This window comes from Xiphophorus maculatus, chromosome 2 (genome assembly GCF_002775205.1).
Source record: "Xiphophorus maculatus strain JP 163 A chromosome 2, X_maculatus-5.0-male, whole genome shotgun sequence".
NCBI classification, from domain to species: Eukaryota; Metazoa; Chordata; class Actinopteri; order Cyprinodontiformes; family Poeciliidae; genus Xiphophorus; species Xiphophorus maculatus.
Window position 1 is genome coordinate 13,574,580 of NC_036444.1, and position 25,999 is coordinate 13,600,578.

General features: G+C 39.4%; 1 protein-coding gene across 4 annotated transcripts; it reads left to right on the plus strand.

The window, feature by feature from the left end:
• Positions 1 to 662: 662 nt before the first annotated feature.
• Positions 663 to 13,901, plus strand: LOC102222723 (S-adenosylhomocysteine hydrolase-like protein 1). 4 transcript variants are annotated; one of them, XM_023344475.1, is made up of 18 exons: positions 663 to 716; positions 938 to 1,219; positions 5,511 to 5,622; positions 5,915 to 6,052; positions 6,163 to 6,263; positions 7,373 to 7,475; positions 7,642 to 7,736; positions 9,539 to 9,645; positions 9,720 to 9,836; positions 9,910 to 9,973; positions 10,066 to 10,154; positions 10,260 to 10,330; positions 10,853 to 10,947; positions 11,026 to 11,124; positions 12,458 to 12,526; positions 12,609 to 12,687; positions 12,783 to 12,903; positions 12,977 to 13,901. In XM_023344475.1, exons 2-18 carry the CDS (start codon positions 950 to 952, stop codon positions 12,981 to 12,983), a joined length of 1,737 nt encoding a protein of 578 aa, XP_023200243.1. In that variant the 5' UTR covers positions 663 to 716; positions 938 to 949; the 3' UTR covers positions 12,984 to 13,901. The 4 variants fall into 4 exon arrangements, with proteins under 4 accessions (XP_023200243.1, XP_014328577.1, XP_023200253.1 ...); XM_014473091.2 differs by lacking the exon at positions 12,977 to 13,901 and having other exon boundaries at positions 12,783 to 12,907; XM_023344485.1 differs by lacking the exons at positions 663 to 716; positions 938 to 1,219 and adding an exon at positions 3,560 to 3,639.
• Positions 13,902 to 25,999: the final 12,098 nt, after the last annotated feature.

The following is a 25,999-nucleotide window of genomic DNA, read 5'->3' on the forward strand; positions in this document are numbered from 1 at the left end:
CATGAAACCACAGTTTACATTTTTACATTCACACTTTTCTCTTGGTGAAACGTAGCTTAGAGTCGATGATGTAATCCTGAAAGAAAACCTGTTAGACGTTGGTAAAGACTTCAAACTTGGTTTATAAGGTGAACAACAACCCAAAACATGCAACCAGAACCACCTCACAGATGAGCGCCACCTACTGTTGGTCAATCACTATTCCAATAAAAAGAATTAAAGTTCATGGTTGGATTAAGACAAATGTGAAATTTAAGGGCTGTGGATAGTTTTGCAAAGCTTTGCATGTGCTACAGTGCATACTTTTATTGACAAAAGCTCCGAAGTTTAATAATATCATATTAAATATTATGTGTCAGCTTAAGGCTGTCATATTAGTCAGTGCATGTTGAGCCAGCACCGTCTAATCTTCCCATCTTGGTGTTTTGTGTTTGTGTGACAGTCGATCAACATGGGACCTCTATTGATGCTTTTGGGGTTTATTGTAAGCAAAAGAGTCACCATACCTGTTTGTTTATGATGCTTCCCCCTGTTCATGTGGCTCCAGTCTTTCCACTCCTACTGTATTTGGTGCCAATGTTATCAACATCAACACTGGAACAAGAAGTAGCTCTGCAAGTCCAGAGAGAGCACAACCAAAGATCTGTCAGTTCAAATGTGAACAGAACCATTAAGGGTGGGCAGATCGCTGCGTCTACAGCTCAGTTCTGTTCTGGGTAAGACACAATTATACTAATCAAAGTTACACTTTTATGTAAGCGGACTCAGATCAGTATTTACCCTGTACACAATACATCAAGTACCAATTATCTGCTCCATAGTTTGTCAAAGTGACCAGATAGTGCTGCTGTTTGGGGTTAACACATGTCTATCAGGAGGGAAATGATGTGGGTAAAGGACGGAGGGTGAGCAAACCTAAGTCACTTCATTCCTGCAGAGCACAGGGGTAATGGCGAAGGAAAAGAAAGATATAGGCAGCTCCTGGGAGGACCTGCCATTACCCGAATACTTTCCAGAACCATACACAGAGGAGAGAGCTGAGGAGGAGGAGGAGGACACAGAAGAGGCTGCCAAAGACAGCGCAGTAAAATGCAGCCCAACTCTGCTGAGGATGCTGAAGGCAGCAGAGAGCAGGTGGACGCCTCGCGACAGAGACAAGGCAGAACCATCCAAACTGGGGCGGAAAGTCAGCGAGGCCGAGGCTTTGAAGACAAACATGGTGAGCAAAGAGCTTTTTTTTAACTGCCTGCTTAGAATACAATAGTGTAGAACATAAAGTGCTCTTGTAATTGCACTCCTCATGCAGGGAGCGTGGATTTGCATCTACTAAGGCAGTTAATGATTTCAGACACATGCTGCAGGCCTCTAGAAATGTTTCACCACATGCGTCACTCGCTCTCTGATAAGAATAGTCTCTCATTCGAGACTTTTCACTGGTGTTGAGAGTACGAATCAAATGAAAGAAATTATTTTTAATGCTTTTGTAGAAAAAATGACAAAAGGGTTTGGGTCTTGTCATGATGGGGCTACATGGAGTTCCTATGCCAATAAAAAGATGCATAATCTTTCATTAATGTGTGATATTAAATATGAATACTAAGTTCTGCAAATTTAGAGGTTTAGATGCATAAAAAATGAGAAAATCCCAGATTATGATGTTCTTGATTATGTCTGCTTCCTATAGATCAGTTCACAATATTTTAATTGAATGGAGATAATCCTGTGAATGTAGTTTATGGTATGATGGGCCGTTTAGGACAAAAACTGTGTTTTGTCTCTCACACACTACTAAAGACTCATACACACACAAAATATTAAAATTGCACATATATACTATTAAAATGTCACAAGCATACAATTTTTCTCTCACATGCACACGAAATACTAAAATTGCTCATATTGACTACTAAAATATCACACGCACATACAATTTTGAGTCTTTAGCAGTATGTGAGAGACAAAACATCGTTTTTGTCCTAAATGGCCCTCATATTATGGCAACTCCTTAAACACAGTGCTTCCTTTTTGTGTTATCAAACTGAAATGAAGTTTACGTTTACACAAACATGGGAAAATCTAACCATCAAGGAGATGTGATTTGTGAGCCAGAGATAAACATGATTTGGTGATAAAAACAAAAGGCATATAAGCCCCAGAACAAAAAACAAAAGACCTTATGAAGGTAGTGGGTGAAGCTGGTGAGAGAGTGTGAAGTCCTGACCCGCTTTAGGCAGAAAGACCGATTATTCCAAAAGTCACATGAAAATGTAAAATAGTTTGCAAAGAAAAGACCTTAATATTTGGTGACTTGTATTGTGGTCTAATTGAAGTGTTTTGCTAAAATGAGGCTCGCTGCATTTGGAGAAACAAATAGGAATCATCCTCTTTAGAGCATCATCCAAATGAGGACATATGAGGTTTGGCAGCATCATGATCTGTGTTTTCTGTGAGAGGGACTGGTGCACTACGTGAAACAGAAGGTGGGAATAATGAAGCAACATCAGGCAGGAAGTTAAAACTTTTAGACAAAATGGACAATGATCCTGAGCATCCAACACAAATGAATGGCTGAAGGTCAAGACAGTGTCTTAGAGTGGCCATCGCCAGGGCCGTGTCTACATTTTTTATCTTAGAAAGGGGTAGTAGAAGGGCGGCACTTTACAATTGCAGTTTTATGTACATTCCCTTAGATTGCAATGAACAGCATGCCAAGATTTTACGTTAAAAAAGAGAGAAACACTGTTCTGTATCCCTCTACAGTATGGGGTACTCAGACTAAACCAAATGTTTCACAGCTCTAGTGAGGGTGGCTTCCCCGTGGCAAGACATGATTTTCAGGAATAAGAACGATTGTAGGCAAAGGAGAAAATACATGTGAGCAAGATGGCCTACAAACCTGCTCTGTCAGGAGGAATGGAGCAAATCTCCATCAAATTATTGTGAGAGGCTTGTTGAAGGATACCAATGTCATGCAGTTTAAATACCTTTCTACTAAACAATAAGGAAATGTTAGTAAAATGACCTCAAAAATCTCAACATCTCATCAATAAGTCGTTTAAAAAAGTCCAAATCTACGTTCTTCATCAATTTAAGATCCACAACAGCTTCAAACATGTAGTAGAAAACAATTTAATCTCTTCAGTCTCATTTAGAGTACATAAATAAAGTAGCAGGTATTCTGTTTGTTCCTGAATGCAACAACAGTTTGTGTTTTTTGGGTTTTTTTCTTCACTGGGCTGGTTCCTTTGTTGCGCTTCTCTCAGCCTTACGGTCCCAGCCTGTCCACGTCCGTCTCTCTGTCGTCCCTTTTTCCGTCGAGAGCATGGTTCTCTCCGAGGAACATAGTCTTATTCATCCGTGGCCTCACGTTAACTCTACCCCTCATCTTTTCCTGAGCGTCCTCTGCTTTGAGTCCACAAAGAGTTCACTATTTATCCCCTCTGTCCTCTGTCACCTGTTGGGCGTGGGCGTGACGTAAAGTTTTGGCTCTGTGAAAAGTTTCGCAGTGTTGGCTTGCAGCTCTGTGGGGCTGTTCAGTGTCACAGTGGGAGCGCTCGGCACAACATGAAGAAAGTGTACAACCTAGTGAACGTCTCTAAAGCAAAGGAGCAGGAGACAGTGCAGTCCATCTGTATCAAGGTACCACAGCTGCTTCTTCTTCTTCTTCTCACGGAGGATCAGGGCTTCAAATAGGACAGATTCATAAGCTTTTTGAGTGTTAGTTGTTTTATATATATATATATATATATATATATATATATATATATATATATATATATATATATATATATATATATATATATATATATATATATAAACACTGCAGTGTGTTGAGTGTCTGAAATGGATTATTGTAAAATGATTGATTCACTCTGAGGTATTTTGAGTTAAAGAATCTTCAGTTCTTTCGCAGCAGCTGGCCTGAATTCAAGCCTTTCTTTATTTCTGGACCATTAAGTTAACTTTCAAGCTGCTCCAAGTCACAGCTTAATGTCTTTCTGTGCTAAAGATTAAGATCAAGAGTCCAGTGTTTTCAGGGAATAATAACGGAGGAGATATTCAGGAAAACATGTGTCTTTCTGCAGCATGTCTAAGGAACCCTCTTAACTTTGATTTTAGTGCAGCAGCAAAGAAGTTAATTCTGATTTTACAAGTGAGAATAAATCCTTTTCATTCATGCATGGTGTTAATTTTGTAACTCTGCTGTGTGTTATTTTTTATTATTTTAGGAAAACATAAGAAGAGGGTAAACTATGGTTTTATATTTAAAATAAATTTGACAGTCCTCTTCATGATCACACATGTCTTACAGCAGATTATCACCAGGCAGTTCTTCACATTTAATGGCAGCCCTGGTTCTCTTGCATGTTTTGGGAGTTAAAATCATCCAGTCTAGTTTGTCTTTTGCCTTGCTTCAACTGCAGACATGGGAAAATTTATTCAAACTTTGACTATTACTCATGCTTCCATGGTTTTGTCACATCGCTATTTTAGGTTTAGACCTGAACCAAATATCTGGTGAAGCTTTTAGATGCTTCTCTGACACTGTTTTCCAAAACTGAGATGTCACAATAAGAATTGCTTGAAAACTTAAGCGGTTTTATCAAAAATTGACCAAGCTGCAGGGCATGAAGTCAACGATCTCTCATTTTATGAGCAGACATGGATTAATGCTCGGGGAGGAGGATGGAGAGTTCAGGTACACTGAGAATAAAATACCGAGAAGCCAGATGATGGGAATCATAAAGAGGTTCTAGGAATCACAAAGAACATGATTTAGAATAATACAGAAGGTGGGAAGGGTTCACAAATATCACAAAGAGAATGTGGGAAAACGCAAACAATACGGAGGAGTAAGAGGAGGGAGATCAGGAAGACTTCATACTGTACTAAACAAAATAACTCATGAACAAAATCATTTATATCTGAAGGAAAACTCACATCATAGATTTGCACTGTAGCTGTTCAGGTCTTGTTTTTGAAGCAGGTTTTCTCTCTGCTTCAGTCTCGTCTTGGGACATGTGAATCCTTAAGTCATCTTACTTTCTAGTTCATTTTTAAGTCAAACTGGGGGTTTTTTTGACGTAATTTCTGACGTATTTCGCTTTGTCACAGAGATAATTCAAATTCCTTCTGACTGCAGAGTTTCCAGCTGAACTCCACAGTAATTCTCTAAAACACGTGACCCTGATTTAGTTTCTGAAGGTGGGTGTGTCTGTGATGAAGAGTGCATAAAAGTCTGCACCCTGAGGCGAGATGAAATAAGGAGAGGAATAGTAAATGTTTGAGCTTCAGGATCAGGCAGAGAGAGGACATGGCCAGGTGGGATTCATGTGACAGCAGCTCAGCATTTGAGCATGCACAGTGGATGGTGAGCAGAAACAGCTAATGTTGATGAGGTTGTGCTAATTTACTGAGTACAGTCTTTAAGTGACCTGTGGATGTTTTTATGTCTTTTTAAACCCTCGATTATTTCATTTGCCTGTGTCATTTGTTCTCTTTGATTGCAGCAAATTCAGCTCAATGACCAGCAAGAAGAATTCAACAAGCTTCCCACCAAGACTGGACCTCGGCCTCTGTCTCACTCCATCTCCCAGTTGTCTGCAGACTGCTTCAGTTCAGGTCTGACCCCACATCCTTCACTTGGAAACTGGTGCTCCGAGGATTAGCTTCTCCTTCAGATTAACTTTAAAAGAAAAGATCGTTTGATAAAATGAATCCCTCCAGTTTGCCACTTATCACCGTTCTCAGATGTGTCAGTCACTGCCAGGATTTGTATAGACTTCAAAGTCTTCAACAAGCTGAGGTCAGATTAAAAAGTTATAACCTAAGGGAAATCAAATCCTGAGTAAACCCTGTGACTCTGTGTTGAGGTGAGTCTTTTAGAGTATTTTGTCTTGTTTCTGCAATGCAGTGGGCAGCGTAAGCTCTGAAGATGAATCCCCTCCCCAACAGAAGCCACAGAAGACCTCCAAGGGCCTGACGGACTTCTGCATCAAAAACATCAAGCAGGCTGCTTTTGGGCGCAAAGAAATAGACATCGCTCAGCAAGGTGCAACAAATACATTCCATGCAGCCCTCATTCGTCATTTCAGGGAAAGTTGCTCAAATGGAAAACGGGAACAGAGTTCTTTATGAATAACTATGTGTCCCGAACGTCAGGAATGCCGGCTCTGATGATCCTGAGGAAAAGAGCAGGTGGAGAGAAACCTCTGGCTGGAGCCAAAGTCGTGGGATGTACACACATCACTGCACAGACAGCGGTCAGTTCGGCACAAACTGCAACTGACTGAGTAGTTCAGCAGTTTAACTGCTTTAGGGGGTTTCGTCTAGTCCAGTAAAACTTTTACATTTGTTCAGAAAATCCCACAGCAGGTTGAATATGCAAATATAAAAATGTTAGAGTTTATACTGACCTTTTTGGATAATGTAATTTTGAAGAGAATTTAGATATTCTAAATTGTGGCTTTTTTGCCCTTCAGACTTTATTCCTGTAAGTTTAACAACATAAATCAGCATTTCTGCAGAGCAAAGATGATTCTTTGGTGAACAAAAAACCTTCATCTGATTGAATGCTTCATCCTTCTATTGTTTTTGTTAGAAAGTGAGGTGACTACACACTGTATGCACCAAAAGTTTAACTTTTTTTCTGTTCTTTACTTTCTTTTAATTTGTTTTTATGTTACTTCCTGCTGTTAAGTTATAATTAGGTGATTTTTTTATTCTAAAAGCCAGGCAGTAATCAAACTTTGGGTAAAACTGGTTAAGTTGAGCTCAACGTCTGTGGTTTATGTGTTATTTTATTATTTGATAATGAAACAATAATTCACTAGAGCCAGGTTGATTTTAATACATTTTACACATTTTGTGTAAAATGAATGCCCAAACTGGAATTACTCCTAGATTTAATGTGTTGAAGCAGAACGAAATCATTTTGTGTTTTATTATTTAAGCTTAAATCAGTAAATTCATTTTAACACCATCGATCCAGCCAAAGTTGTAATACCGTAATTCCGACACACTTTGCGCTTTCTGAAAAATTCCAAAGGTTTCTGAACGGGGGGAGGAGGCGTTGCGCTTTCCAGTCTTATCGGGTTATTACGGTATTTCTCTCCAGGGAGTTGCACTCCCCGTTGCAGGGAGTGAAATTAATCTGTGGGCACGGTAAAAATACAGTAACTGCTGGATATTGAAAATTCCAGTTGTTGGGCAAATATATTTACTTACAGGTCATTTAAAGAAATAAAATAAGCGAACATATCCAGTCTGACATTTTAAATTTAGGACATGTAGGGTTAAAAAAAAAAAAAAAGCATTTAAATGATTGAATACTGTAAATATGTAATAACCACGTCGATGTATCATTGTGTAGGTGTTAATTGAGACTCTGGCAGCGTTGGGGGCTCAGTGTCGATGGGCCGCTTGCAACATCTTCTCCACCCAGAACGCGGTGGCTGCTGCTCTGGCTGAAGGAGGTGAACCCCAGTTACATCAACCCCACTTACATCAACCCCACTTACATCAACCCCACTTACATCAACCCCACTTACATCAACCCCAGTTACATCAACCCCACACGGTCGTCTCCCTCTGTTTTGTCATTTCGTGACCTCGCCCTCTTTGTGGCTCGGTGTTCGTCAGGAATCTCGGTGTTTGCCTGGAAAGGAGAATCGGAGGAGGACTTCTTGTGGTGTATAGACCGATGCGTGGCCGCTGACTCCTGGGAGCCAAACTTGGTATGTTGACTCGTTGCAAAACATTTGAGTCTCGTTTAGTTGTGTCTACTGACTTCTACTCGTTAAGTCAAATAAAGTTGGCCAGTTTTAATTTTTGAACCTAAATGTGTGAGTTTGTGAAAGATAAACTTGCAGAAGTAAGTTGTGTTGACTTTTTTAATTAATGTTGTCAAACCTCCAAGAGTTGAATAAACTAGAGTTTTTAGGTGAGCACTTTAAAAAAAACTGAAAGAAGAAAAAGACAACTAAGTGGGAACTATTTCCCAGAGTGCTCAGCGGCATGTTACATTATTTTGTGTTATTAAGGCTAAAGTTTATTTTAATGCAATTTTCACTTTGCAAAGCTTGAGGATAATGTTCTGTTCCCACTAAATGTTTTTGACCAGAATTCATTGTAATGTTTATCAGCTCAGACATTTTGTTCATGCAATTTGAAACAAGGATTTACATTATTCTAAAGGAAAATAAGTAGTTATTTTTAACTTGATATTGTGAGTGAAAATAATAGAGAAATGTGCGCTCTTTAACGAGGTCAGGGCAGTTTTTTTTCTTGCACATTGTGAAATAATTATTTGGTTTAAATCACAGCAGTAAGTTAAAACTCACAATTTAAGATTAACGAACTTATAAAACAATGTTTAGACAACTTGTCTCTTGTTGTTAAACTTCATGAACTTTCATTTCTGAGTTAAAACCAAAATAATTTTCTTGTTGACTTAAATTGCGTTTTCAAGGCAGCAGGTGGACTTTCATTTTCAAGTTAAACCACCTTTAAATGTTTTACAGTGTTGTTGAAAATGCCTAATGGGGTTAATTAGACATTTCTGATTTTAATTTGTTTTTTTTTTTATGATTTTCCAAGACTGTTTGGCCAACAGATGGTCCACTTTATAGTCCAAATCTGCTTTTCCTGGTGAAGTCTGGCCAACATGTTCTGAATGATATTAGCCACACCCAGGCTAGATAAGGGCCAGTCAGGCCAGTAAAATGAAGAAACAACCTGAAGAGAGTCTGTCTGACAACATGAAGTAGGCTAAACAATCTCAATAAGCAGCGTTTTATATCCTCATCTGAAGAAATTTAAAAAACAGATGAGAAACTAAGTCATTGACGTTTGTCTGTCTGGAAAGGGATACAAAACATTTTTATGGTTTTGAGACTCCACTGATTCACAGTGACATTTATAATCCACTGGAGAAAATATGAGAGCAGCTAATTTACAAAACTTATAAAAAAACAACATCAGAAAACGTCACACCAAGAGTCAGAGAAGGTGGAAGAGCCCCAGTCTGGTGGTGCTTTGCCTTCTTCAGGACCTGGAAAACGTGCCTTACAATGAATCATGGTTTCTACTATTAATTGTTGAAAGAGAATATCCCTTTCATCAGTTGGTGACCTCAAGCTCAACACAACCAGATCTTTTTCTTCACAGCTCTGAAACTTACTCAGAAACTGCTGTTTGTTTTTTTGATCAGATCATTAGCTAGTTTAGGGAGTGTTTTCCACTACGCCAGGATGAAAGCTCCCATTCAACAGTTTCCACAGGAAATACTGGCTGAGTGCATTGCTGTGTCATATTGTAACTCACTAAACACACAACAATACACAATAATTCTCAGATCACTTCGTAGGATGTTGTGCTGATGTGGCAACAATCCACCTCCAGGACATAAAAATGGTTGAACTCTTCCCTCGCTTCTCTAGCTTTAAGTTTTGAACAGCCAAACTTTCCCGTGTTATTATTTTTGTGGCCTTTATTAATATTTCTCCAGGCTGATAATTTTGAAAGTTTTTTCTTCCAGATTCTGGACGATGGCGGTGATTTGACCCAGTGGATCTACAAGAAGTATCCGAGCCTGTTCAAAAAGCTCAAAGGCATTGTGGAGGAGAGCGTGACGGGCATCTATCGGTTAGTTTCTCCACACAGCGTGGATCAAGTAATCAGAATCCAGTCCAGAGCAGATGTTTCTGTGGGTGTTTCAGGTTGTACCAGCTGTCCAAAGCCGGCAAACTGTGCGTCCCTGCCATGAACGTGAACGACTCTGTGACCAAGCAGAAGTTTGACAACATTTACTGCTGCAAGGAGTCCATACTGGACGGGTAAGGAGTTGTGTTGTGACCACAAACAGGTGGGGTGACTTGCACCGCAATAACCCCAGCTGAACTCTTCCAGGTTGAAGCGAACGACTGATGTCATGTTTGGAGGAAAGCAGGTGGTGGTGTGTGGATACGGCGAGGTCAGTGGGATAAAAACGTGCTGGATTTTTCGATAAAATCTCAAAATCTTTCAGCAGCTCAGCCAACCTCTTTTGTCCGTGTTTCCTCGCAGGTCGGTAAAGGCTGCTGCGCCGCTCTGAAAGGACTGGGCGCCGTCATTTACGTGACAGAAGTGGATCCTATTTGTGCCCTTCAGGCCTGGTATGACAAGAGGAAGCTTTTATGAGTCAGGACGGGAAATCTCCCGCCCTCTTAAACGTAATGAACGAGTGTTTAAAACAAACCCTGTCATCCTCCTCTTCCCAGCATGGATGGCATCAGAGTGATTACACTGAGTGAAGTTATCAGACATGCAGACATGGTGATCACCTGCACAGGTACTACTGACCTTTTCTTTTAATATTTTTATGTAAAAATGACATTAGGAGAAATTTGAAAAAGGAATTCATAAATGAGCATTTTCTAATTTTATTAGGATAAGTATCTCTGTGCGGTTTCACACCCGTCACTTTTCTAATACTTTGCTATATTAGAGCATAGGTGTGATAGGTGTGATAGGTGTGATAGGTGTGATAGGTGTGATAGGTGTGATAGGTGTGATAGGTGTGATAGGTGTGATAGGTGTGATAGGTGTAATAGGTGTGATAGGGGGTCGAACTCAATTTATTTTTGAGCCAAATCAAGATCATAAATGCTCTTAATGGGCCGGTTGTGCCAGAATGTGGCAAATCCTGGGGATTATTTTTTATGGAGGTTGCATGTTGTCTCCAGGTATTTTCACAGTAAAAAACATACCTGTAATTAGTAATAAAAATACACAAAAGCTTGTTTCGGATATGAAAAACCTGAAGAAATATAAATACCTTTACAAGACAGTGCATTTTGCCGTTTCCTTCAAGGCAACAAGGACGTGGTAACTCGGGAACACTTTGACAGAATGAGAAGCGGCTGCATCGTCTGCAACATGGGACACTCAAACACTGAGATAGATTTGGTAAAAACTCTCTGAGACTAAATCATGTTTGTGTTTGTGAACATTCGAGTGTTTGAGTGCGAGATTTCCTCTTCTTAGGCAAGTCTGCGGACCACAGAGCTGAAGTGGCATCGAGTCAGGCCTCAAGTGGACCACATCGTCTGGCCTGATGGCAAGCGCGTCGTCCTCCTGGCTGAGGTGACGAAGCTGTTTCTACCACGATTATTCACCGCTAGCGCAGCCTGTCTGTGTGCGATGATGGATCTCTCATATTTCTGAGTTTGACAGAAGCCCTGTTGAACATGCGGAGACAGCTAACCGTCTGAAAGCAGGCGGATCAGATGTGTTTTGATCAGGAGGGAGAACCCTGCAGTAATGAGACGGCAACCAGAGATGCTGCCCATGCGGCTGGACTCTGGCTTCATCAGAGGTTCAGACAAGGACTCACCTCTGACCCCACAGTGGGAGATAGAGCTGAAGGAAATGTTATACCTTCAACTTTCTAAAGACATACTGTCAGGATTTTGATAACTTGTAAACATTAACTATGGAAAATTACAATCTTCTTTGTCCGTAGAGTTTATGGTAGTTCAAACTTTGACGGTCCGATCAGAAAGTTGGGTTCCTTGACCCTGAAGTTCAGCTTAGACATTTTGAATGATTTTGTTGCTGGATTTCTTCTATCAGGGAAGGTTGTCGGCTGCGATCACAGTGAAGGAACATAAAGCGGCTCGGAAACGGACTGTAACCTTTACTTACGATGGATGTCTAGAATCTCCTCCCTCAGATGATCTTTACACAGCATTTGGGTTTTTTTTCTGGTCCATGTTCAGTGTTTTTTTTTTTTTACTATGCTGAATAACTGATGATAAATTGACTGAAATTAGTACTGATCACTCACATTGCTTTTACATGAGAGCCACATTCACCCATGCAAACACATACAGCTCTGGAAAAAATTAAGAGCCTGCTGCACTGAACCCCATTGAAAACCTCATGGTTTTTCCACCAAAAATTGATTTCTGAACTCTTCAGAAATTATTTAAATAAATCATCAGGTTAAAACATTAGAATTGTTGTTTCTAAATAAATATGAACTTGTTTTCTGTGAATTATTTCAGGTCTAAAAGCTCTGTATCGTTTTTGTTATTTTGACCATTTCTCATTTTCTGCTAATAAGTACTACATTTTTGCTTTGAGTCTGGGAGACATGTTGTCAGTAGTTAAAATAAATAATGGTCATTTTACTCAAACATATAACTATAAAGAGTAAAATCAGAGAAACTGATCATTTTAAGTGTTTTTTAAATAGCTGTACATAGATAAGATGACGAAAAGCTTGAAGGCACAAGACATGGAAACACCTCTGCGCAGCACTGTGTATGCAGATTTGCTTCACTTTATTATTGTTGTTGCTGTTGTAATCATCATCATTATTATTGTTAGCATCTGACATGTTTTCTATTTCTTATTTTAAATTTTTTGTGATCATTTTATTCTTTTATTCACTCTAGTGTTGTTTTTCCCTCAGGGTCGGCTGCTGAACCTGAGCTGCTCCACTGTGCCGTCATTTGTCCTCTCCGTCACAGCTGCAACTCAGGTACATCACCTGTTGTTTTAATTTTTTTAATCTTAAGTTATATGTCTAACTTTGCCTTCAACTTCCCTTTGGTGTGTTTCAGGCTTTGGCTCTAATAGAGCTGTACAACGCCCCAGCAGGGCGGTACAAACAGGACGTTTACCTGCTGCCAAAGAAGATGGGCGAGTTTTATCTTTAATGCTGAACATACATATGTCAGGTCTGCTCACCATTTAATCTGAGATCTAAATACCTACATGTTCGTTTGTACTTCCAGATGAATATGTAGCCAGTCTGCACCTGCCAATGTTTGACGCTCATGTAACAGAGCTGACCGATGAGCAGGCCCAGTACCTCGGCATCAGCAAACACGGACCCTTCAAACCCAATTATTATAGGTAATATTCACCTTCACACTCTGAAAATAGATAACATAAGGTAATGTTTGACTTACATTTTTCTTCCCAATAGATATTAATCAAAGAGGAGATAATTTGGCTTGAAAATGCATTCTACACCTCCTACCATGAGGCACTGGCGCCCCCTGCAGTCACATGCACTGCACTGCTATTGTGCCGTGACAGCCTTTCATTTATATTTTATTTTATTTTTTGTTTTTGTTTTTTTCAGTCACATTTCTGTGTCCAGAATATATTATCCACTAAATTTTGAATTAATTATTAAAATAAACAGACATTTGTTAAAACTTTTTCAAACAGACTGGACTGTTTTCATCAACTTTTACCCACTAGGAGGCGACAAACTTGTTTTGGTGAAATCAAAGATGCACACCTTCATAAGATGTTTCATTGTGTTTATGTCTGTCACAATCTGCTTTTGGTGATCACTTTCTGAAAATATCAACTATATAAACACATATTCACACTCTGGACACATGAGTTGAATTTCAGGACAAAAAAATCTCCATAATAGAATTTTCTAACAATCAAATAAACCAGTATAATCACCTGTAAAGTGACGGAAACCAACCTGTGTGGAGAGAACGGGTCAGTTTGGCTGATCTGCAGAGATGCAGCTTGAATACTGAGCTATGATTCATATTTTCAAGGTCAAGTTAATTTGATAAAGCACATGTAAAAACAACTGCCACAAACTAAAGTGTTGAGCAAAAAATAATGATCAAAACAGCAAAGATGAGGAAAAATAAGAGTGAATAAAGTGTATAAATTGGTGGAATGAATAAAAAACTCCTGGCTCTCTGAGCAGAGATGTAAAAAAAAAAAAAAAGTAACCTAAATATGAATGGCTTTGCATTTGTTTTGCATCTTAAATGAATGTAAAAATCCATGTTCTCCTACAATATTTATGTTGATGTTAAAATCCATCCTGTGTTTTGTTTCAGAGTAAAATGAAAAGTTCGGAGGATGCGTTTCGGTTTCTGGGTCATGTGTCGGTTTTATTTTCTCTACACCTTCAAAATAAAATACAGTCAACCAGACATTTTACAATAATATTTTTGGTCCATCTCCTTTAAATGTTCCCAAACAAAACAACCTCTAATTTAATGAGAAAAATCACTGAGAGACCGCAAGTCTCGTTAAATCCCTCGTCTTGAATTCAACAAATACTAAGCAACAGAAGTGGTTTAACATTTTCTTAAAACTCTTAGCAGGAACATGCACAACTAAATTAAAAATTGTGAAACCATTGCAATAATCAAACATTTTTAAGTTCATATTTATCAATTTAAAAGCTGAAATTATTAAAAATGTGCATGATGCAACATTACCATTAAATCTGCTCAGTTTGAATAAATTCCAGTGCGTAAAATATTAACACTTTTTAAAAACTGTGTTCCTGTTAAATACTGGATTTCATTCTCTTCCTGCTGTTCAACAATATGTCTGACTTTCTATTTTTCAAACCCATCCTGCTTTTTAAGTGACTAAAATTTGATTTGTCTTGCTTACATCTCCCTTCAAGAGATCTGTTTTATTTAAATCGTAGTTTTAGCAAAAGTTTGTATTTTGTTTTTGTCCGGTTTTTAGCAGTGGAAAAAACTTTGTCAGAAGTTTTTCCTCCACAAAATGAACACTACAGTCCATGCAAGAGACACAGCAAAGATGTGACGGAGAGATGATCTGGTCGAAAATGCTGAGTGCACATAGTGAAAAACATGGTAGTGGTAGTATTATTCTATGGGGATGGAGTGGGAATGCTTTTCTGCTGACACTGCTTAAAATGCTGCACCTTCAACCGCAGCATTTCAGGAGCTGGATACAAATTTAACCCAAAAGGAGGAAATCAAAACCAAATATTTACTAGGTCAAATGTCAGAGTTATCCCATCATTTGTTAGCATTAGCAGACATTAAAGTCTGTGGTTGTAAGATACCAATCAGATCGGCTTTATGTTACGTTTATTCCCACCTTAAGGTTTTTTTTTTTAAAAGACCAGCTTCTCTACAACATCTGCTTCCGATTAAAGAAACAACAACCTGACATCATTATTTATATAAACTTTGATATATTTTTAGCCCAAAATTCAAGTATTTGTGCTCTAGTTGAGCCTAAAATATCTTTATCTTAATTTTTTTACCTGTAACCTGTGTAAACTGAATCAGTAATTTCAATTAAAGGTTACTAAGCGTTTCATGAATTTCCAGATTTAGGTGTGTTTGGAAATGCATAACAACATATATAAATTGGATTTGTAACCCAGTGACTCGGATTAGGTTTCCCATAAACTCCCAGATATTTATTCTGCCTTTGCGTCCAGAATCGTCTCTCTGCATCAGTTTGGATTCCTGCAGGCCGCGACATAATTAACTGTATTCCTGGAAAATCCAGCTGGTCATATGACAGCTATCCGTTTTCCTTGATAGTCTGCCTCTGCTCATGAAGTCCTAAAAATACCCCCCGGATTACTATAATCCAGGGACGGGAAATGTGCGTTGGTGTGTAAATACACTGAAGCACCACCTCTAATTTGGGTGAGTTGGTTAATTTTTAGCCACAGCAAGGGTACAGAAATAATGCATCTGCAAAAAACACTTTCTATCATATTTTTTTCTGTCTTTTTTTGCTTTCTGATAATCCTAGAAAAAAAACATATTTTAACAAATTTTCTTCAAATAGCAAATCTCCAGAATCTCATCTTTCTGACTGATGATGACAAATTGACAGCTCCACCTTCAGACGCTTCTCCTTTATCACCTTCTTGTGAGGATTTAAAAGCTATGAAACATCTGATACTTGCCGTCGAGCTGAAATTAGCGTAATTGCCCTATAATGTGACAGATACAATGATATACAAGCCAGGAGAACAGCAGAGACAACAGCAATTAGTGTGTGAGATTAATGAGGAGCTCCATTAACCTCCACACCCAGACTAATCTAATGAAACTCCAGTGTTACCCTCATCTCGGAGAGAAAAGGCGTGATAGTGTCGGCTACTGGTAATCCACAGCCTGGTGCTGAGTCTGAGGAAGACAGATGGTCTGCGCTGTGCAGCCTGTGCACGGCTGCACCAGTAAGCCCCGTTTGTGGGCATTTTCAGCAACCAGGAAGTATCGGGATTTGGTCCTTGCCTCCTCCTGTTTAGGGGGATTCTCCCTAAAGAGCTTTGATGCCTCTCCTGCATCACGGCAGGGTCTAATCACCCGTACCAGCTGTCGGCGAACAGGCCTCACCTCCTCCTTCGCTCTGCTTGCCACCACTTAACCCCACATCCTCTGCAGGCGGACATAATGGACTCTGTGAGTGTCTGCAGTGAAACATGATGAAGAGACATCAGCTGGTGAAGCTGACCACTTCAGGAAACCTGCACGGGGCAATAAGCTGTTGTTTCCTTTAGTTTGGTGTCTGAGTGTTTATTTGAAAGGTTTAGAAGTTTTGATCAAAGGAGCTGGAGAATCATTTAAGCAGCAAAAGTCATTTTAGGAGTGTCTTCTGTAACGATGATGGCAGTGAAAACATGTGTAGCACCAGACAAAATAAAGTGAGAAATGGTTAAAAACAGAGAAATACCATCATAAAATATAAAATAAACACATAGGATTCTGTGATAGAGACAAATATTTACATACGCTGTAAAAAGAGACACTGTTTCCCTCTGCCTCATACTGACTGTATTTACTGTTATTTTATGTTAGAAAAGATGAGCAAAATTATTATTCCTATTATTAGCAGTACTTTCTATTCCTTTCCTCTTTTATTACTTTTCCTTACATATATTTCTTTGTATTTAGTAAAAATGTATTTAAGGTCCAACGTTTCCCAAGTGGTGTTTTCTTTGCATATTTCACTATCGTTATTATTATTATTATTGCTATCTGTGTGTCTGGATTCTTGTTATGATGGCTGTCAAGACTCTTGGAGTTGATCTGCAATAATAATTTAAGTGATTCTTTGTCTCTTGTTCTGACATCGTTTCTCAGTTGCTCTGGTTCATTTCTCTAATCAGAAATAAAATTCTCACATTTAGCACAGCCGTGTGAAATCAACAGTGGAGTTACATATTGCTGTATTTAGTGAAACACATAAGTAGAAGACACTGAATACGTGTTTTTCACATTTTTACTGCAAATGTCATTTGCTCACAAAATTGAGCAAAGGCAACATACAAACTTACAGTTTTTCTCAGTCACTTCAGTGCATTTTGATGTAAAATTTACAAATGAAAGACTTATGCGAGGGTGTTTTCAATGTTTCTTGTGATTCTCGAGAGCTTAAATCTTTGCTTTCTTTAAACGTGGAACAAAACTTTGTGTGCTAGAATAAACTGTTAGCTTCACCTGAAACACTAGAGGAAGGTGTGAGAACGTCAGCGTAGAGATTGATAACTTTGAAATAATTTATCTTCTGCTCAGACCATTTTTGACTAGAAAACAGATCAAGTTTCACCGTTGGCTGAGCTCTTCTTTCGGCCCATGAACATCACTGATTTATTGATCAGAGAAGTGTGTGCCTAATGGCCTCTGCATGTTTTGATGTCTTATGGTTCAATAATCAAAGTCTGCCTCAGTTCATACCTTCAGTGTTTTAGGTCTAGGATTACATAAGAGGTTTGATGTCACAACCAGCAAACCGTGGCGAAGACAAACCCCTGAGGGTCGCCACACATCTGTGAGGGGAGTAAAGCAACCCTGAGCAGCAGAATCACTGGACTGGTGATGGATTCCCATGTTTGGCTTCTTCTCCTCCACCAAACGGATCTCTGAGGTGTTCTGAGACTGCAAGAACGCTCAGTGGGGGATGGTGAGCCTGAACCCCTCGCTGCTCCGCCTGCAGCCTCTCACACATGACCAGCATCAGAGACCGCTCCCCCGTAAACCGCCACAGCAGCCGTATTCGTCATTTAGAACATTTATGAAATTGCTTAAGTATTTATATGTGTTTTATGTGATAGACAAACACAAAGTAGTGTGTAAACCTGAACAGGAAGGAAAACAATACATTGTTAAGACATGTTTTTCCAAATGAAAGCCTATGGAGTGATGTGCTTTTGTAGTGAGCCCAATTCACTCTGACACCCCAAAATAAAACCCAGTGCAACCTTCAGAACTTACTCTATTGGTTAATAGAGTCCACCTGGGTTTAATTTAATCTCAATATTAATATAGTTTTACTCAGAATGAGTAAAGCTAAAGAACATTAATGATCAAACAACATCATGAAGATCAAGGAATAACAACACAAGCTTGAATGTAGCACAAATTTGCTCTCATTTGTCGTCACATAAGAGCAAAATTAACCTTTTTGACATTCAAAAGTCAAAACTAACACAAATCCTCCTTAACAAATACATCCACCCATTATTTAATACGTGAAGGACAGCACAGAGACAAACAGGACAAACAACCTTTCACACATACACACACACACACACACACACACACACACACCTAAGGAGAATTTAGAGAGACCAAATAACCTGACAGTCGTGTTTTTGGACTGTGGGAGGAAGCCGGAGTAAAACCCATGCATGCACAGGGAGACTCCATACAGAGAGACGCCAGGCTGGGACTCAAACCCACAATCCTAAAAAGCATCTCAACAGTGAAGTGGTAGGAGCAGCATCATGCTGTGGGGATGCTGTCCTTCCTCAGGAACAATGAAATGCAGGGCAATCCAGGAAGAAAACCTATGGGAAGAGCCCGTCACATCTCACTGAGCTTGAACTATTTTGCAAAGAGAGTATAGACATGAAAAAGCTGGTAAATGACTTGAAGTTCTGATTGCAGCAAAACATGTTTTTATAAAGTACTGACTTTATAAAAACATAAAGTGGTGGTGGTGTAGTTGCTGGCATTGTTGCCTTGCATCAAGAAGGTCCCTAGTTTGAATCACTCTCTGTCTGCATGGAGTTTGCATGTTTGTCCCATTCTCTAATTTCCTCCTACAGTCCAAAAACATGACTGTCAAGTTAATTGGTCACATGTAGGTTTGAGTGTGTGTTTGTTCTGGTGACCCGTAAGGGTGTAGAGAGGCACCAGCTCCCCTGTGACGGGACCAGCAGGTACAGATGGATGACTCAGAAGGGGCTGAATATAAATGCATGTCACTCTTAAAAGATGTTTGGGTTTTTTGTCCATCACATAAAATCCAACTAAACTACACTGAAACCTACGGCTGTAACATGAAAAAATGTATAAACCCCAGGAAACATGAGTGTCTGTGTAAGGCTCTGGTCTTCTGTAGCTCCTGATGTGTTGGTGGAGATCAGCAGGTTCAAAGCTCTCAGTCAGTTGTTGGCAAGTCTAGAACCACCGGATCCTTCCAGCCCACCAGAGTGAGTTCTACCATTGCCAAACACTGTGGGAGAGAGTCGCCGCCACCTGACCTACGTGCCGACCAACGCTCGGGTTACACGGGGCCGCGTCTCTGACACCACCCTCCATAGCAACCTGGGACATCTGATAGGACGCCCACAATCGATGAGATCCGTAGCTCGTCCTGTCTGTCCGATGAAACACAGAAGATGCTAACATCGTCCTGGTGAAGACGCACAGCCGAGTCTTTCTCTCAGCCCATATTGGCACTACACATGATTGCTCAAACAACAAGGAACAAAGCAAAAATGTGCTAGTGCCAAAACGGGCCAAGAGGATGGGAGTAAAAACAGCTGACATTTGAGCAGATCGAGGACTGCATGGTTCTGTCTCTACTCTGTTTATGGCCCTATGGTAATTCACTGATTGTGTGCTCTGACAGTGAATTCTACCAGTGCCATACACAGAACAGGAGGAGATGGAGGCGCAGTCCCACATCATCCATCACACTGCACATCCAGAGGACTTTCCCCACTAGAGTGAGACAAAAAGGTGAAAAACTGACAAAAATAACAAAATATGTCCATAATCAAATCACCAAACTAAGAAAGCAAACTCACATATTAACATAAAATTCATAAACAAATTGTAGAAGATGAGAAATGGAGGAAACACGACTGTATAGTTTAGTGAGAAAACATGAGATGATAAGATTTACAAAGACACTACAGGAGACATAAAAACACTCAAAACATTTTTTTAATCTAAACATGACGCAAAAAATAAATAATTACGTACTATGGTTTGTAATACCTACAAGAAGAATAAAATAATTTGACTAAACACATAATAATAAAACTGTTAATGGCTAAAATAGAAATAAATTGATAAAAATAAATATATAACATTTGCTTAAAATGCTTAAAACTTAAGTTATAAGAAGGAAGCTCTGTGCCACCCATGATTTTAAATCTAAAGTACAGTTTAAATGGTGATCATTTACTTTTTGTCAATTGTTATGTCCCAACATATTTCCATTTACTGTGGAAGTGATTTCTGCTTGGGCCAGGAGACTCTGATGAAATATGAAAGGTCATGACAGTTTATCAGGCTGACTCCCTCTGACGCACCTCCTGCTGCAGGTTTTATTAAATGAAGTCATAAAATCAAATTTCTCCACAGAGTGTGAGTAGATTATAGACAATGAGTATAAATATTTTATTGTCACTTTGGTACAAAACGCCTCCCCAGCTGCTACACATGCTCCATTTCATTCCCAGAAACAATCCGGTACGAAATAATTAAAGCTTCGACGATACAAAATGTGTCACTTTTGGGAAACTGGACTTTATCATCAGAAACCAGTAAATATATATATGTTAAAATACAAAACATTTTGATAGATACATATTTAAATTTAATGGGTTTTTTTATTTTGTTTTTTGTGGTAGAAAAATCTAATTATCAGTAAATTAAATTTAACTTGATTTTATTTTCACGCTTATGTAAAAATACAAATGTCAAATCATCAGCATAAATAAATTTGAGCCGCTTTTCTCATCTTTGATGTTTTTAAATCCATAAAGAAGTATTTGACATTCAGTTCGAAATATGTTACAAAAACGTTTTCAAATGTATTTATTCTTTGTTTCTCTTTATTTGGGAGTTTAAAAAACAAACTGAGGGACACGGTACAGAGCAGGTGGAACGGCGCCTCCTATTGTCCAGGTGGAAGATGGTCCTGGTATGATGAAGACAAAAAAAGAGCAAGTCGGTTTTTGACCACAAAAAAATAGAAATTAAAAAAAAACAGGTGGGAGAAAGGGAGCACCTGTAAGCTAACTCCGATTACTCTGGCACTTTGTCTGATGTTTTACTACAAAGACTTTGAACCACTGGTGTTTTATGATGGGCTCCATAGCTCCTTAAACCCTTTGGGCACCTTGATGCCAGGATCCGACCCTGCCTAGCAGAGACGCTTGCTAACCCCTGATGACCTCTCTTGAGTTCAGCAAAGCTTGTGCCGGAGGTCTTTGCAAGATTATGCAGAGTGGAAACATTGCTGTCCTTTCCTCATCTCTACTTTACAGGACGGAGAATAAATCCACCTGTGCCATCTGCTGCAGCCTGAAAAGGCCTGCAGCTCCGCTTATCTTACTTCAACCAAAATACAGCTCTAAATGTTACCTACAGATTGCAGTATTTGGCATCTTTTCCCCCAGCCTCTGCGAGAGAAGATCTCCAACTCGGATTGATTCTGGCTGTAGGGAATGATGTGCTAAGTGATTTTTGAGATGCCCCAAATGGGTCCCAAAGCAGGGCTCATCTTCCCCTTTTCCGGGAAAGATCAATACAGCAAAAAGCATGCGTGTATGTGTGTGTGTGTGAGAGACAGAGAGAAAAAGAGAGAGAGAGAGAGAGAGAGAGAGAGAGAGGTTGAGCATCCATCAAAACCTCCTGAAGGTGCTTCGTAGTAGCTGAGTGTTTTTAGTCGCTCCTCATATCTGGGCTGCTCTTATTACTGATAATGGACATGTAAGTGATGACTATTAGCCTACATCTCCAGTAAAGCTGATGGAGAGTGGAAGTCATGAAAAAGAGGGTAAATTATAATCAGATCTGGCAGCAGCAGCAGATAAATTCATTGCTGACCATGTCGTTAGCATCTACTGAAAACAAGCAGATTGCAAAGACACATTTTAATACATCTCTGTTGGAGGTTTGATACTAAAAATGACTAATTCTTAGTTTCCTTGTCATTTTTTCTTTTTTAAATAAGTTATGCAGAACTTATTTACTTCCTGTAGATTAGAGCCTCCTACCTTACAAAGATAATCCAACATCCCCCAGTCAACACTTTACACCAAAGGAGCTTCTTCCCGCTGTCCAAAACAAAAGTTTCCAGCAGCAATACAGCACAGCCGACCAGTCTTTAAAATATACAAGAGATCAGAAAACAGATATATTTCTGCATTTCCTCAGTCCACAGCGAATCCTCCCTCCAGATCTCCAACTGTCCTTCCCTGCCTGCCCGGCTGCATAGCGAGGGATTTTCATGGACAGGTAATTAGTTGGTAAGCATCTTAACCCACAGGCAGGATAGTAATCCACGCCGCCCTCCTCCCGCCCTCTTCCCTCTCCTTCTGCCGCCTCCATGAGCGGCCCTGGGTGGGACAGTACATTTCCGCTGCGCCTCTTTACGCACAGGGCGCGCATTCCTGAGGAGCTGATGAGGGATGCCGGAGAGGTACAGGGGCACGTCCAGAAAGTGTTTGATGTGGCAACCGCATGGGGGGAGCAACAGCAGCAGCAACACAGTCGTTTTATTTAGGCAATTGGCTACAGTCAACGTTTAGCACCAATAAGACAATCTAGATTCTTCTCATAATTTTTCTGAACAACTTGATTTGATAAGTTGGAGCTTGCAATTTTAGCCCTCTAAAATGTTATGTCTATGATTCTAAGCTACTGAAACTCTCCCAGTTTATTTAGGTTGTTTTTGAACTAAGCGTGTGATGAACATTTGAGGGCCAGGAGAGACATTTAAAATAAGGCATATTTTTAAGAAATAGAGTTAGCTCCTTCTTAAAAGATATTCTTTCTTGTCTGGAATCTGCACAAACTAGTAGCTAATTAGTAGGTTTGACCATTCCTCACCTTCAGCTCCACATTTGGGACTTCACAGGTATTTTATAGTGACAATATGTCACAAGTATGAATCCTAAACTGATCCTAATCATTGTTTGAAAAACAATCTTCCTAAACTAAAATAGCATTTGGAGCCATGCCCCCCAGAACAAAAAGGCACTGCAATGCCATCCGGACATCTATCGCAATAATGAAAGAAAAAACATTTTTTTCTTGCCAAAAATACATTTTCAAAGGCAATATGTAGCCGAGATGTCCGGTGCTCGTTGTTGAGACAGAAAAAAGGATGGAGGGAGCGGTTTTCTTTGCAACTGAGCTCTGTGGAAATAAAAAAGGTTTCGAGGACAGATTCATGTTCAGTCTTTGCTGGAACAACTGGATTCTTTGAGACACAAACTAAATGTGAGGGAAAAATAATCAACACAGTTTGTGCCACAAATAGATAGATCAGGCAGAGAGTTGATAAGGCCGTAGCTGTTGTTTGTGAGCATCAAGTTTATCGGGTAGGAAATGCTTTCTTTCGATAAATACCTGGCTGGACTAGCTTGAATTTTGAGCCAAATGAAGGAGAAAATGTTTGCCAGCAGATGGTGTTTGAGTATTTTAACACATGTAGCTTGAAGGAACTTTTTATGGCAGAAAAACAACAGTATTTTTCATATTTATAGCAACAAACTCTTTAAGGACTTTTAGTGTTTTTTGAAATACCTCACCACCATCAGTGTTGAAGTTTCTACAGACAAAACAGAATTGCTTTTAAATCCCAACACAGAGTGCCGGTTTGCTATTTCTCCGGGCTGCTGAACTCAGACAGCATTTATCCTGATGTCCTCCACTTCACTAGATTAGCTTAAATATAAATATTCACTTGATCAAGTCAGATTCAGGCTGGAGACTTTGCATACTTTTATCTTGGTTGGACAGTTTGTCATGCAGCGATGCCCGGGTTCAGCATCCAAGACTAAATCAGTAAAAACAAAATAGAGCAAAATATTGCTCTGTTTCTTTCTTTATGTACTTTTGATTTCTCGTTTTTGGTAATGGAAATTAACAAGACTTTCCTGCGAAGCTGAACAGAAATTAAAAGAGAAGGCTTAAAAAATATATTTCACCCTTTAATTTGTATATCTCAGTCTTAAATAGATGTGAAAAGTTACCTAATTAGGAGAAATCGAGTAAATATACAATACAACAGACACTTTTCTTGTATTTTCCAATGAAGCTCTTCAGGCTGCAGGCAAAGAATTTGACTTACCGGCATCCAGGCTGTGCAGGACCTCCCCTCTCGCGTCGATGCGTGCGCAAAAGTTTCTCCAAGCGCAGGCCTCCAGTGCGCCGCGTTTTATACGAGCATCCAAAGCTCCGTGCACATCTCATTTACCTGCTGTCGGTGATTATTAGACAGATTGCAGGTGGAAAAAGACGCATCACCCTTTCAGCTGATGCGGATCCGCTGTTGTCGGATAGTCCGGGCTTGGGTTACGGCTCTTTCAAAGTTAAGTTTGAAATCCAGCCGTGCTGCCTTTGTCCTCTCCATACATTATGGAGGAGGCGCAGCCGGCCAGCAGAGGCTCGTCGCTCTCCGCGCCCTCCGCTGCTCCTCCGGCTTCTCGGGTTACTCCGGAAAAAACTTGACGTTTATACGATCTTTTTCTTTTCCGAATAAAATATTTCCACCGTTCTTCACAAAAGTGGGTACATTTTGTTTTTTTTCCCCGTCACTTGCATTGCGTAACGCAAGTATTGTAACCTTTTACGATTTTAAATCCAGACCTTTGAATAAGTTCGCAAATTGAAAGAGCAATCCAGTCCTTTCATATTTGCTTTTAAAGTACATTTTTAATCTGTATAGAGAGAGGCTGAAATAATAAAATACTCCGGGATGAGCTCTAATTACTGAGAGTGGCTGTCTAGCCAAATTAAACACTGATGTTGCAACTGGAAACCAGAATATGCGCAGGAAGGGGCAGCGTGGCCACACAACCAATTAATATTTCATTAGATCATTATACTCATGGTCTGGACTTCATCACGGCATCATTCAGTATTGTAGTAGTCTATAATCACCCGCGGATGTGCAAAGCCAAGAATGAGTTTAATGAAAAGAAAAATAATGTTTTAATCTATTCTTAAACTGTTTCTTTGTGAGATCTTCATTGCAAAACTGAACAAAAACAAAAGCTGCCGGAGAAAATCTGGAGCAAAAGGAAAATATTCTGTTTTTGCTGATTTTGCTCTCACAACTAGATCTTTTAGAGCAAACATACAAATAACCCCAACTGTATAAATTAATAGAAGTTTATCAAAAAAAAATCGTTTTGTTTTGTTTGCCAAAAAATAGTTTTTTTTGGTGCTTGTATTTTGGGGTTCTTATTGCATTAAATGATGGTTTGAGGAAATCCAAGTTGATATGTGTGTGTTTGGTGCTAAAGGTTTTTGCTCATTAAAACGTTTTGGTTTTGATAAAGCAGGAAATCAATATCATTCACTTGAGTTCTCTGTAGTCCTGATAAAAATGTATATTCAAAAGATAAATATTGCATATTTAGGTTCTTATTTAAGTTTACGCCAGGCCATTTTACTCTATGAAGGTTTAAATAAACTGTATTGTGGTAAAGGTTATTTTATGCATGTGTGTTGCTCCTTACACTGCCATCTAGCGGCCACTTCCTCAAAGTTCACACTTCATGCATTGAGCCGCCTTGCAAAATGCTAACAGTCCTTTTCCTGCTTTAATCTGAGAGCATCTAAATTAAGAAATAATGTTTGAAAACATGGTTATGATATTAAGGACCGTTTGGTGCTTGTAGAACTCATTTGGACAGAACCGTGTCTTCTCCTATGAGGTTGAAGCATATATACAGAATGAGACATTTTTTACAATTTCTCTAGAAAATGTAGTTTTCTTTTTTTTTTTTTTCTCATCTGCTTTTCAATGCAAATTAGGCCTGGACACTAAGGTGGCCATGGAAGAAGGTCGATTTTGTGTGTTGTGAACCAGTTTTATGTTGTTTTTTCAAAATAGTGTCATGTCAGTTTTGAAGGATATACATCCTGTCCTGAAAGACTGAGTGGTGAGACCCGACACCATGCTGAACGCGTGCAGTTAGATG